This window comes from Trametes versicolor, assembly GCF_000271585.1.
Source record: "Trametes versicolor FP-101664 SS1 unplaced genomic scaffold TRAVEscaffold_4, whole genome shotgun sequence".
NCBI classification, from domain to species: Eukaryota; Fungi; Basidiomycota; class Agaricomycetes; order Polyporales; family Polyporaceae; genus Trametes; species Trametes versicolor.
Window position 1 is genome coordinate 3228206 of NW_007360324.1, and position 12738 is coordinate 3240943.

Here is a 12738-nt window from a genome sequence, read left to right on the forward strand (position 1 = left end):
ATTCACTCCCTAAGCGTCAATTCGAAGATATGGGTGAGAACGAACCAGGCGGAATTAGCTACGCCTTGAAGCCACGGTTGGCCTGATACGTATACGTCGCTTGGCGAGCTGGAAGCGCTGAGAGATTCACAGAAAGTGCTCGTTGTCCTGCAAGTCTCGAAGGAACAGCTGTTAACCTGCCACCGGAAGAGCCTCAGGCTCGCGACACTGAGGAGTCGGCGGTTGCCAGCGACCCGCGTATGCAATGTTAAGAGACATGTTAAACACCAGTCATCGTCCGAGATTTGATTGTCCGACGAGTTTGAGCGCGTGCAGAAAGTAAACAGAGCTGGCGCATCGGTCAGAGGCAGGCGAGTTTGAGAACAAGGAGGCGCGAGGCGCCGGCGATCCGTCGCGGTTCACGATGTGGCTGTGAACGTCTAGCGCCCGCTGTCGTAGCGGCCGCGGTGCTGCCCCTCGCGTTTCTGTCTACTGCTATGACTAAAAACTCCTTTCCACATCTCTTACCTTCCTTACCTCCTAGCCTAAGGGGAGGCTCGTGTCAGAGTATGATGTCTCTAACATTCCGATCAAGCACCTCAACAGGCGTGCGTGAACACACAGCAGTTACTCCAGAATGGTCGGCGACACTGCTCTCCAGATGAGCAACTTGAATGGCAGTTGGCGTTCGACCCAGTCACTCTGACATTTTGTCGTCTTGTACGTTACCTCTTATGCTTCTTTATTGTCGTATGTGCTAACACCGGTCCAGTTATGACTCTTTCTCATCTGTGGGCTACTCCGCAGACTCTCCGAACCGCTCGGCCGACGGGCCTCACGGCATCGTAATCCCAAAGCAGTTCTTAGCCCGCGTCAGCTTCCATGACCCCGCATTTATGCCAACGACGGCACATGGAACCTGCGCCTCCACGTATCATCCGTGCATGTCGGCTTCGACGACTATCTCACCGCGCAGGAGAAGCGGTACCAGTCAGGCGCGCGAAACCTTCCATTTTGTCGACATCCTTCCGGCGCATACATTGCAGCTTGGTGAGTCAGTTCTTCCGGCTGCGTCGGTGCCGTTTTCTGACTGGTTATCGTGCGGCGGCGGTCTAGGTCTCAAGACGCCTCGGGCGAAGATCGCCTATGGAAGCGAGAACCTAAAGCTTCCGCGAGGTCGCGGAAGCCTTCAGCGCATTGCTCATGCAGACATTACTGTTTTGTCGTTCTCATCCCGGTCTTTTCTCGCGCGTTTTTCGGACCCTTTGTTCGCCGGAGTCGCGTACAAACCGGCCACGGCACGGTGACACGTACTGCGCTCAGGCTCCTTCGTAAACGGTCGTCGGGAGGAATATTCTTGCTTTCTTGGAAAGTCAGTTGCAATACTGTCCTCATTCTCACCCCTGTACGTGTCAACCTAATCAATCCCGTCGCGGTGTAACTTGTGGAACAGATCTAAAAACTGCGGCTAGCAACAAGTCAATTCACGGACGCACGTAGTAAAGCCCCCCGTATGAGTCCAATTTCTATCTCGAGACGTCTTGCACAACAGGCAATTGCCGAAGATGCGTCCACGCTATCGCGGTACTACGACGGAAATATAGTGCTCGTAGCGGAAGGCTTTCGCGTTCACCGTGGCATCCCCGCGCACCACTCTGCTTCGTATCTTGAAACCTCGAATGACAAGGACACGACTCATGGACGGCAACCCGATGGTCCATTTCTCCCGCACTCCAATAGATGATAGATATCGCGCACCTTTTACGCGCGGTGTACAACGGTATCAGGTAAGCACGATCTCAGTCTGATCCGACACGCTGGAGAGCGACTGCCCTTCCCCTTCGTCGCGTCGCTGCTCGAGCTCGCCTACAAGTACGACATTGAAGTCTTGCGTGCCGACATGCTCCTACGCTCCTCAGGCAGACAAGCTTCCAGCTCGTCGCCGCGAACGACCCTGAACAGTTTCTGCGCAGTGACTTGCTCGAAGTTATCCCGAGCCGCGACGCGATCCGGGCAGTCAACGTTGTCCATCTCGTCGACGAGAGAACCATGCTCCCCGTCGCGCTATATTCACGCTCCTCTTCGGCATGAAGCCCATATCCGGCACAACACTCGATAACGGGTGCTTCGCATAGCTGTTCCCTCGCCGACCTGGTGCTGCGCATCAACGCGCGCACTGGCATATGTAGGTTCGTAAAGCAGCACTCCAGTGTCGCGGAAGTGCGATGAAAGGTCTTTCCACGATCACGGCGTGCAAGACTGGAGTGCTCGGGACCTTGTGGTTCAGCAACGAGATGATTCGAAAGCCGTCAGAGATTCATGCAAATGTAGATCAGTTTTTTCCCGTGATCGTGCAAAGAGCAGGCGACATACATGTATGAGATATTTTGAATACACACGGGAGAAGATACATGTAACTCCAGTGGCATACACCAAGACGGACATTGGGCTAGTTTATCACAGGCTTTGCTCGACGACATTCAGTACAAGTTCAAATCCGTATACGACTACGAGTTTTGCTTCGTCGCCGCCCATCTTTTCACATCCACCTGATCGCGCGTTCCCGCAGGCCCGACGTCCACGATGAGGCATATTCTCATGTAGACCAAATTGAGGCCCGCTTCGTTGCCGTACGCGATGAAGGCAGACTTGATGCTATTGATGCTCGTCACGTCCGTCAGCATATGCACCGTCGCGCTCTTGCGAGGCCGATAACGCTCCTCGTCGGCCTGCGTGACGTATCTGCGCTGGCGCGCCTGGCGACCAGTCGCAGGCGGGTCCTGTGCCGGCTTCGCGAAGAGGTCGACACGGTACATCCGCGTCGCGTGGAACTCGTGCAGCATCAAGTAGTCGACCTGTTCCTCCGCGGCCCAGTCGACGACTGGGATGTGGTCGAGCAACGTCGGGAGGATGTAATCCTGGTACCCGTCCTTATCCTCATACAAGATGCGCAGGACGGGGCACAGTCCGTGGGAGCGTAGTGCATTCAGTAGTGCAGCATCGCCGCCCTTCATCCAGCCTTCCAGGGCAAGGAGAGGGTTTGGGTCGCCCCACATCCACGTCTTCGGGAGCGGGTACTCGTGGCGGAGCCCGAACCCGAGCGTCCCGCCGTTCGGGAGGAATGTAGGGTCAACAAGGAGCGCGTTGAGCGCGTCGGAGATCGCACATGAGTTCGCTGCACTGGGCTGGTGGAGGCGCAGCGCAGTGGTGGTGGGGACGCTCGCCTGGGGCTCTGGTGCAGGTCGGAAGTAGAGGTTGTAGGTGATGGTGACGCGGTGTCCGGACACGACGGGTGTCACCTCGTGGTCAACGTCGCTGAAGAAGGCGACGAACGCGACACTAGGGGGGACACCGGGATCAAGGAGCATCTTGCCGGAGTCGAAGGTCCACTCGTGCTCGTTGTGTCGCATGACGAGTGCACCGCCCTCGTGGGGAGTTGGGAAGACAACGACGAGAGAGCCAAACATGTGTTCAGCGCGCGGGGTGTCCTTGTGCGACTTGAAGAACGAGCCCTTTCCTGTGTGCATATAGTGAGCAAGAAGCTCGTCAAGGTATTCATGGCGATGATAAACGCACCGTAGACGTTAAGCTTGTACAGCTCCGCCTGTATCTCCCTGTTCTCTCCCGAACCGGAGAACAGCCCGGAGCGAAGAACCTCGACCAGACCAGCGGTGTCGGGATTGAACCCGAGCGAGAAGGAGTCGACATCGAGCTTGCCAGCTTTGCGATAGGACTCGTCGAGGACGTCCTCTTGGTTCACGCCGAACGTTGCGGGTTTGCATGCACTCTCGAGCTGGTCCAGCTCGGTGATGGTCGCACTAGAAAGATCCACCCGACTACGAGGGCTTCGTCAGAATGCAGGGGGGATCATGGAATCGACGGACTCACCCGGGCTGGTCTTTCCCGTAATACAGGATGAAGTCTCGAGGCTGCGGCGCGAGGGTCCCACTGCAGTGTGGTACATTGTCGGTGAGGATAGCATGGAGATGGCGAGCAGAGTCAGGAATAGGAGTGGCAGAGATGGAGGTGGGAGTGGGAGCGGGAGCGGGGGTTTCAGCCATGTCGATGCGCAGGAGCTTCGGAGTCCTGAGAACTGGGGCATCGATGGGACACTGTGGCCCTTTTTAACGAGTTGGTGGAGTCGAACCTCGGCTCTCTCTGGCATGGGTTACGTCAAATTGCACAACCAATAAGCCCATATCCAATGTTAACGGGGGCACAAACCTGTATCCAGCGCCGCGATGGCAAGACTGGGTGATCATCTGACAGACAGCGAACACTCGTTTACAACGCATGGAGGGTCTAGAGTTCTACACGTCACTTACTGTCGTCTTTTTCGTGGGCTAAAATGAGTAGCGCCTGACTCGAGAGTACGCATATTCCCAGGTGCGCCATAACGGTGTTGAATGACTCTGTCAGAGCCTGCCAAAAAGGGAGAGCGAAGCATAGACGGGAGCCGAGTGTCACGAGTTCGGGTCTCAGATTGGCCATGAGTCAAGAAAGCCCCTTTGACACAAGGCAAGTACGTTTCGAGAGGCGTGCAATGCATATCGGCGGCGGCAGCCAAGTGAGTCATGAGTCCGAGCAAGCTGTGGCGGTATGCTCGGTTGCAAAGCTGGGTATTTGGCTCTGCTTGGCAGCAGCCCCATCAAAATTGCCGCTTATGGTCTGATGTGACAAGTTCGCCACTGCCGTGGCGGCGTGGCCGTTGCCTCTTTCTCTGACACCACTCTCTGTGCGACGCTAGACGAAATCCTTCGCGCGTCGGATCGCGTTACCCAAAGACTCAACATCAAGGCATAACATTCCCATTCACCCCCGGAGGCAAAGAACAATCTTGGAACGTCACTTAGTAGGCCCACACTCAAACACGGTAGGTGAGGCGTATATAGCTAGTGTAGCCATCCCCACTCACTCTGGGAAATTTTCAGACTTGCTATGTCACATATTCGGGCTCTATGCCCACCCCCAGAAATCTTGCTCGAAATCGGCAGGTTTACTGGGCCTCCTGGTCTCGCCGTTTTGCTTCTAGCCAACAAGTGGCTCAATGAGTTTCTCTCACCGCTTCTGTACTCTGCGGTTGTACTGAAAGAACCTCGGTCGACACACATGTGGCTCAGGACGCTGTTGACTTCTCAAAACGAACTATTCGGCGCCAGGGATCTCGTGGGTCTTGTTCGAAGCCTCCACGTCAGCGATGTTTTGTCGAAGTTCTCGATCGCGCACTTCTTCGAGGACAAGATCAAGGCCGGTATCTCGCAAGTGCTCCCACGGCTCACTTCTCTACGCGAACTCTGCTTCAGAAGTCCTCGGGTGCTGACGATCGACGTCCTCGTTGACTTTCTGCATATGTCACGAGGCAACATATCTTCGATCGATGTGGTTCTTGCCGAAAACGAGCAGGGCCGCATACCCTTCGAGGAAGAGCGACGCTTCAAGCGTACCCTCCAACCCCTCGGCAACCTCACCCTCCTCCGAATCAACCACTTCCATCACTTTCCACTCGCATGCACCGACTTTCTCCAGCGACTCCTCACAGCTCATTCCAACCAGATCTGCACTCTCTCGTTGTCGGACTCAGACGAGCGTATCTCCAGACGTATCATTGGCACTGCTCCTAGATTCCCCATGCTTATAGACCTGGATCTCGACGTCACTGTCTTCTTCCTCCGCAAGTTCCCTCACAAGGCCTTCCCTCGCGTTCAGACGCTGACATTGCGTGGCGGCGAAGACGTGCTCAACTTCGATATCCGGGAAAAAGGAAGACTCCCGCCCTCCGCGTATCCGCTCCTGGGGAAGATCTCTTGTGAAGATCCGTTTCTACACGTCTTCCTTCCCGCAGGTGCCGGCCCCCACGGGCGGCGCCCCATCCACACGATCCAGCTTAATGACGCTAGTTGGGAAGCTGACGGGGACTACGATGGAATCGCGGGAGATTGGTGGTCGGTTGCGGACTCGTTGAAGTCCCTGCGCTTTTCCGGCACGCCCGTCCGGCACTTGAGCTTCTGCTCGGATGACATCCAACTGGCGCAGCTCGCCTCTCTATCCGAGTGTCTCATATCGCTCGAGACCCTTGTCATCGCAACGGTTCGCGGGCCCGCCCTCGACGTATGTTCACAGTGCATTTTCCAAGTTAGATCATCTGAACTGAATATCTGGATTCTTCAGTGCGATAGTAGCGTCGAGCATTTGCTCGCGAAGATGCCGCGCCTCCACACTCTTCTATTCTCGGATGCGCCCAGCAGAACGAACAACATGCTGCAGTACTCCCCTGTTGGACGCTCCCGGACGAAGCAGTGCGAAATTGTGACACGATGGAGCCAGCGGGGTGTGTCTCTGCGCCGCATCGCGTTCACGGTAATGATGGAGTGGGTACGGGGTGCAGAAGGCTGGGAGCTGAGAGACTATTCGGACGAGTATGAGATTGTGACGGACAGCGATACGTTTGGCGACGACTCGGGGGACGACGGCTTGGAGTACGACCGTGGCGTGGAAGATGACGGCTCGGAATAGGACTATATCTGATATGGGCCCGAACAATATGTCGGATGTTACAAATACACGCATAGAGTCACGACGTATGGGGAGAGCCCGGCCCGGGAGGCTTCAGATACGTTTTCGGTTTTCGCCAGCCTCTGCTCTACCAAAAGGGTGGGTGCCTCGACTCCCCGGAGTGCGCAGGCTTGTCAGCGCGCGTTTCTGACTTCGAACCACCATCATCGCGTGTACCAGACTAGCCCCTTACAAGGTACGTTTAGTTTTCCAGTTCTGCGTTTGTTACCTGTTCTTGAACCGCTATCTCTAAGAGCCTTATGGATTTCAAGAGGCTGAAGATTGGTGTGCCAGGACATACCAGTCGTACAAGGCCGAGATCGACGACTGAGTCGGAGAACGACTATCTCTGACATTGACGTTGGCATAAACACTGAACATTAAGTACGAGTACATGATTTCGGATGAAACGGAGACGGGACCGTAGAAATGCACCCACACGCCCTGGTCCCGTAAGATCGGTGCGATGATATCGGTTAGAACTCGGACTCCTAGAGGACCTGCTAAAAACCGTAGTAATGGCTTAGATAGGCACGGCTGATTCCCTGTACAGCCCCACCATCATGGGCATCGACGCCTTCGTAGCTTTCCCGACCGTCGGGAAGGTAAGGCCGGATATGTTCCACGTAATTGGTTTGGTCGAGGGTGCGAAGGTGAACCTGGTGAGCAGTTGACATAAGACGACCTCTGGTGTCAGGAGCCGGTGCATAAGTACGACATCGACGCGGAGATCCGCATATCACTCACTCATCTCGAGTTGCGAGAACATGAAGCCACTAATCATATCAACGAATCAGCTCTCAGAGCAGGGAAGTAGCGTGCGACGATACGATAGCAGCGGAACTTACATGCACGCACGACCTCCGCCGGAGAACGTCATTCTGTACGCAACGAGTCAGCCTCCATGATTCCGAAGGTAAACCGCATCTACATACAAGGTTGGTTGGATGCCGGGGATCTTCGCTTCAGTAACGCTCTTCGGGAGAGGATTGAGCCAGCGCTCGGGCTTCCACTCCAGCGCGTCCTCGCCCCAGATGGCCTTGTTGCGGTTGGATGAGAGGATGCCGACGATGATGGTCGTATTCTCGGGGACATGTACTTCGCGAATCTTCGAGCCGTCTACGCCAGTTATGGGCTCGGACAGCGGGAGGACAGTGTCGCTGCGGGTCCTACTGAGGTTTAGTTCCGTACTATGGCGCACGGATGAACGAATAAACGCACTCGCGGAAGACGGTCGTGGCAGGAGAGCGCCTGGAAAGGGATGGTCAAATGAGGTTTAACCACAAACGAGGGTGACTGTCAGGACTCACAGACGCAGAGTCTCGCGGCATACGGCGTCCAGGTACGGCAGCGAAACGAGCTTGTCGTAGTCGAGGTCCTCACCGTTTGATGCCTCGAGAATCTCCTTCCGCAGCTTCGCCTGGACGTCGGGGTGCTCGGCGAGGAGGAGGAGCGTGACACAGAGGGCGTTCGAAGTGGTGTCCATGGCGGCGAAGATGAAGGTCCTGATGCATCGACCAGCACTGGGTAAGAACGGAGGCAGTATAGAGACGACAACACTAATACTGACGCCATTTGTGCGATGAGCTCTTCTTCGGGTAGCTTATCGTCCTCTGCCGCGGCCATATTTGCTCGCACTATTGTCCAGTCAGCGACTAGCACGTATGCAGGCAGGAGTTTGAGGACCTACGCAGGATACTCATCAAGTCTTTCCCCTCGCCGACCTTGCTCTTCAGCGCCTCATCGCCTTGCGTGATCGTTCGCTTCTTCTCTTCGTAGATCTCCACCGCCTTCTCGTGCATCGTACCCACGATACGGCGCAGCTTTTGCACGTTCTTGTTTGGGAACCGTTCGACAAATGTTCGCTTGAGCCAAGGAAACACGTCCGGCAGGTAAGGAATGGCACGACGGAAGAGGGTGAGCTGCATGATCGTGGGCCTATTCGGCGCGACAGAACAAGCGACTTTGAGCATTGGATACTAAGCAGGTGAAACGATCACTTACTGGAAAGCTTTGATCGTCGTCAGGAACTCGTCGGAAGACTCTGCGACGAGAGGGTCGAATGAGTACCCGAGGCCTGACTGGCCTATGAGTTCCAGCGCTGTGCGCCCCATCCAGTTGAGCATGTCGAGCTCGACGGGCTCTTTTTCCCCTCCGAGGCACATCTCTATACCCTTCTGTAGCTGTAGAACGCCGCACGGGGCGGTGAGAGACTGCATGACTCCGTAACTACGCGTGCTGACGTACCTTGTGTGCGACATCGTTGAAGATGGGGATCATGCGCCGCATGTTTGCAATAGAAAAGACGGGGTTAAGGAGCTTGCGCTGCTTCCTGTGGTGATCCCCTAAGCGACCCGAGTAGCCTGTCTGTCAGCATCTTGACGAAAGTGAGCGAAGGCCCTTTTCAAACGCACCGAGCGTCGAGAGCAGGCCGGGGCCAAATTCTATCTGGTTTGACCTAGAAATGTCACCGATCAGCGTGCCTTCGTATCAACACTGCAAGAAGACTTACTGGATGATCCACGCAGCCTGTTCGAAGACGTCCTGGTCCTTAATGATGATATTGTGCATCGCGACAGGGTCGAACACGTAGAGCATACGGGTCTATGCGCGTGAGGTGAGCCACAGTTCAACGCACTGCAATGCAGAGGGAGACGCACTCCGAGCGGACCTGCTAGTTTGGCAATCCCGGGGTATGTCTCGGTGAGACGCTCATACACGGGCCAAGCATGACGCTCGAGCATATGTCGCAAGTTCCCTGGATATGCCTCAGTCACGAAATGACCCGATTGCGTACCCTCGTTAAACTCACCATAGAGGCAGGACTCTCTCGGAGGACCGGGGATATTGTCAAGGGGTGATTTCACGAGAGCCTGCCCAAAGCACTTCCACAGGCACCAGGTGAATCCACCCACGAGACAAGCTTGGGCGAGGGACACAAGCATGACGCTTGATCCTGGAGATGGTTTCGGTGTGGGAATGGGATGGGGTGCGAGGCTGCGTTAGGGTATTGCTGACTCGCCCTTATATCTCATGAGTCCGTTCTGGTGGTGGCCATTCTGCTGCCGTACGAAGCGAGTTACAAATCTACATAGCTAGCGTTACCCGGGTCATGCGGGGGGCTGGAGACATGGATGCTCCAAGGCGTTAGGTCGAAGAGACTCGAGGTGAGGACGTTTCAGGCGCATTGAAGCTAGTACACCTGAAGCAACGATTAACCTCACGCAAATACGTCACATAGTGGGCTATACATACAGAGAAATTCACAAAACAATCGGGTGTAGTCCTGCCAGTCCTATAGGAGATAGCAGATCGTACAGTTGTTAGCAAATGAATGGCACTTGAACACCGCTGAGTCGCCGACTTACGCCGGGCCCGCATCCGTGGCAATGCTGAATGATGACATTGTCAAGTATACGCTTTCGCCGACGCGGATGAGTTTCGCCGATACTTCGGGGTGCATGCAGGACGGGTTTGGAGTCGACCCATTGGTCAGAGGAGAAGTATGAAGCCAACCCCATACGGTGCGGCGCGAGCCGACGACGGCAGTTTACGATGTGGCTGTGTCGCCAAACTTTCAGCGCCCATAGCGACCGCGCGCCGCTTTTGCCTGCCACCACGACAGACCACCACTCAGTCTCAGCTTTCCGCCCTTATATTCCTTGTTAGCCCTGGGTGAAACTTATATCATATCCCGGAGAGCTTGAGTGACTACCAAAGATTTGGGCGGCGTGCGCAAGCTACTCCATAATGCCTGCTCTCCAAATAAGCGACAATTGGCGCGGGTTCGACTCTCTCAGGTTTCTCGTCATTTTGTACGTTACGTCTTATCTCCTTGATTGTCTTATGTGCTAACAGCGGCCCAGTGGGGACTCCTTCTCCTCTGTTGGGTACTCCGCAGGATCTTCGAACCCGTCAGCAGACGAGCCTCTCGGCATCGTCTTCCCCGGCGAGACGTCCTGCGAGCGTCTCGACGAGGTTACTCAGCAGACCGTTCACGATCCTAACTGGGTGGGCCACCTAGTGCGAAGTGTCAACGCGCAACGCCCCGACAAGGCTTTACTCGTATATGACTATGCGATCCCGGGTGACACCGTCGCACGGATGAAGATCAAGCAGGTCGGGAAGGAGTTTCTACCCCACGTTGGCTCGCATCCCGCATGGGCTCCCTGGACAGCATCCGACACGCTCTTCCTTACGTGGATCGGCATCAATGACTGCACCTGGAACCTGCACCTCCAGGCTCCATCTGCGCAGGCCTGTCTCGACGACCTCTTCGCCGCGCAGGAGAAGCTGTACCAGGCAGGCGCGCGGAACTTCTGTTTCGTCGACGTCCCGCCTGCGCATACATTACCGAAAGGTGAGTCAGCCCTTTGGCGGTGTCGGAGCCGTGTGCTGACTGGCCACTGTGCGCCGGCGGTCTAGGTCCAAAGACGCCCCGGGCGAAGGCCGCCTATGAAAGTTGGAACCCTTTGCTGCGCTCGGGTGCCGAAGCATTCAGTGCTGCCCATCCGGACGCCACTGTGCTCCTGTTCTCGTCCTGGGATCTGTTCACGCGCGTTCTTTCGGACCCTTTGGCCGCCGGAGTGGCGCACGAAGCCGCAACACGGGCTGCGCTCTTTGCGGACGGCTTCCTTCCATCCTCTGCGATGCATGCAGTCATCGCCAGGGAAATCCTCGCGTTTTTGAAGAGTCAACCAGCTGCAGGATCGTCCTCACTCTCCAGCCAGGACGCAACGGCGAACAGGTAGACGGGACTCCTCGCGGCACCTGCAATCACTACCATACCAACCAGTGCTCAATCACATTAGAGCTTCTATCGCTCCCTGAGCAGGTAGGGGCAAATACCGATCTCTTATCTCTTCTCTCCCCGGAGTCCTGGTGGGCCGCTCGTCGCCTGGAGAGGCACTACAGTATCCTCCGACTTCGTATGGGCCGCTCGATTACGTAGTCTCTTCTGTGCAGTACCTTCTCCTCCACATTCTTCGGAGACTGATAAACCTGGATATCGCATACATTGATCACCGTCATACCCCACCGGAGTACCAGCAGTTACCATACGATTGCACACATATAGTTTGAGCAGCGTTAGTGTTCTTCATCGCTACCGACATATTTTGACATGAGGCGGTTTATGCATACACCAGACGGCACGGATACATCATCGGTGACGTGTAGCATACAGAGCGCATACATAGGGAGGATACAGCGGCGAAAGCGACAAACGAGCCATAGAGAGAACAGACATAGTTGGTAAGACAGCCACCAGAGTCATCGCACGTAGAAGCACCGGAACTCTTTGCCTTCGTAGATCGCCCCAGGGATGAACTGTGTCGTGCGCTGAACGGAGACGTAGCTGAGAGACTCTAGGGCAGCAGCGACCGAGAGAGCCTGCGAAGGTCGAGGCCCAGGCACAGAGACAAGAACACCAGTTGGCATCTGCAGGTTTTCATGCGTCCTGCGATACGTCAATGATTCGCACTGTGATATCTGTAATTCAGAGCGAATACTCACCGAGGTGATACCACCTGATTGCTCGGCTTTCCGGATGCGCACAGCGCGACCTTCATGCGCCGCGACCTTTTTTTCGTGGATGCCTTGCGTTTCTCTGTCACAGCGCGCAGGTCTACGAAAGGCACCGACTTTCGTTTGCGGTACGAGGAGTCGGCACTGGCGTTCCAGTCAGCTTCGGAATCGGCGTTCGTGTCGTCAATGACGCGGACGGTTTTCCTAGAGATATGAGCGTGGGATGCGACCGAGGTGTCAGATTGGCCGCCACAGTCGTTCGCGACTTGCTGTACGCGCGCGCCTTCAATTTGACGGGAAGGACCGTGGCTATATGCGGGTGCAGGACATTCGCTGAGGTCCAAGACCGTGTGCTCTGTCGATTATGGTAAAACTATAGGCATTACAATCAATTGCGACGAGGCAATCTACGTACCATCGATGGCGTAGGCAGAGATGGACACGCGGAAACGGGCGTTGACTACGGCTGTGACCCACAGCCAGTGGAAAACCTGCATACAGTCAGTGATCTGCATTTTAAAACTGCGAGAAGGCTTTCTTACAGCCATCGATCGTCGATATAGCCTGTTTGCGCGTTCAACAAGAGTCTACCACGGAGCCCAACTCCGCAGCCATGCACGACTTACCTTGGAAACCATGGATCGTCGTTTCCGTCGCAGAAAAGATAGGTAGCTTGCATTC

At 55.6% G+C, this 12738-nt stretch overlaps 5 protein-coding genes across 5 annotated transcripts; 2 read left to right on the forward strand and 3 right to left on the reverse strand.

Moving 5' to 3' along the window:
* Positions 1 to 2486: 2486 nt before the first annotated feature.
* On the reverse strand, positions 2487 to 4040 carry TRAVEDRAFT_19566 (uncharacterized protein; the record flags this gene model as incomplete). The annotated part of the gene is made up of 3 exons (XM_008037853.1): positions 2487 to 3496; positions 3556 to 3815; positions 3868 to 4040. The coding sequence occupies 3 exons, from the start codon at positions 4038 to 4040 to the stop codon at positions 2487 to 2489; spliced, it is 1443 nt and encodes a 480-aa protein (XP_008036044.1).
* An 877-nt stretch (positions 4041 to 4917) lies between these two features.
* TRAVEDRAFT_46319 (uncharacterized protein) lies at positions 4918 to 6492 on the forward strand (the record flags this gene model as incomplete). Its single annotated transcript, XM_008038223.1, has 2 exons — positions 4918 to 6087; positions 6148 to 6492. 2 exons carry the CDS (start codon positions 4918 to 4920, stop codon positions 6490 to 6492), a joined length of 1515 nt encoding a protein of 504 aa, XP_008036414.1.
* A 562-nt stretch (positions 6493 to 7054) lies between these two features.
* TRAVEDRAFT_119212 (cytochrome P450) lies at positions 7055 to 9476 on the reverse strand (the record flags this gene model as incomplete). The annotated part of the gene is made up of 14 exons (XM_008038945.1): positions 7055 to 7218; positions 7279 to 7307; positions 7380 to 7412; positions 7467 to 7700; positions 7753 to 7782; positions 7842 to 8036; positions 8102 to 8168; positions 8222 to 8469; positions 8536 to 8714; positions 8779 to 8876; positions 8946 to 8989; positions 9044 to 9135; positions 9192 to 9289; positions 9344 to 9476. 14 exons carry the CDS (start codon positions 9474 to 9476, stop codon positions 7055 to 7057), a joined length of 1644 nt encoding a protein of 547 aa, XP_008037136.1.
* Positions 9477 to 10262: 786 nt separating this feature from the next.
* On the forward strand, positions 10263 to 11555 carry TRAVEDRAFT_28408 (uncharacterized protein). Its single transcript, XM_008037975.1, has 3 exons — positions 10263 to 10346; positions 10398 to 10891; positions 10957 to 11555. Exons 1-3 carry the CDS (start codon positions 10282 to 10284, stop codon positions 11280 to 11282), a joined length of 885 nt encoding a protein of 294 aa, XP_008036166.1. The 5' UTR covers positions 10263 to 10281; the 3' UTR covers positions 11283 to 11555.
* Positions 11556 to 11802: 247 nt separating this feature from the next.
* Positions 11803 to 12605, reverse strand: TRAVEDRAFT_46322 (uncharacterized protein; the record flags this gene model as incomplete). Its single annotated transcript, XM_008038224.1, has 4 exons — positions 11803 to 11989; positions 12046 to 12412; positions 12473 to 12548; positions 12600 to 12605. 4 exons carry the CDS (start codon positions 12603 to 12605, stop codon positions 11803 to 11805), a joined length of 636 nt encoding a protein of 211 aa, XP_008036415.1.
* Positions 12606 to 12738: the final 133 nt, after the last annotated feature.

Bases quoted from the DNA above. Each gene is read 5' to 3' on its own strand.
- TRAVEDRAFT_28408 (XM_008037975.1), top strand. From the start codon at position 10,282: ATGCCTGCTCTCCAAATAAGCGACAATTGGCGCGGGTTCGACTCTCTC. The intron at 10,347-10,397 runs GTACGTTACGTC...ACAGCGGCCCAG, and splicing joins CTCAGGTTTCTCGTCATTTT to TGGGGACTCCTTCTCCTCTG. The intron at 10,892-10,956 runs GTGAGTCAGCCC...CCGGCGGTCTAG, and splicing joins TGCGCATACATTACCGAAAG to GTCCAAAGACGCCCCGGGCG.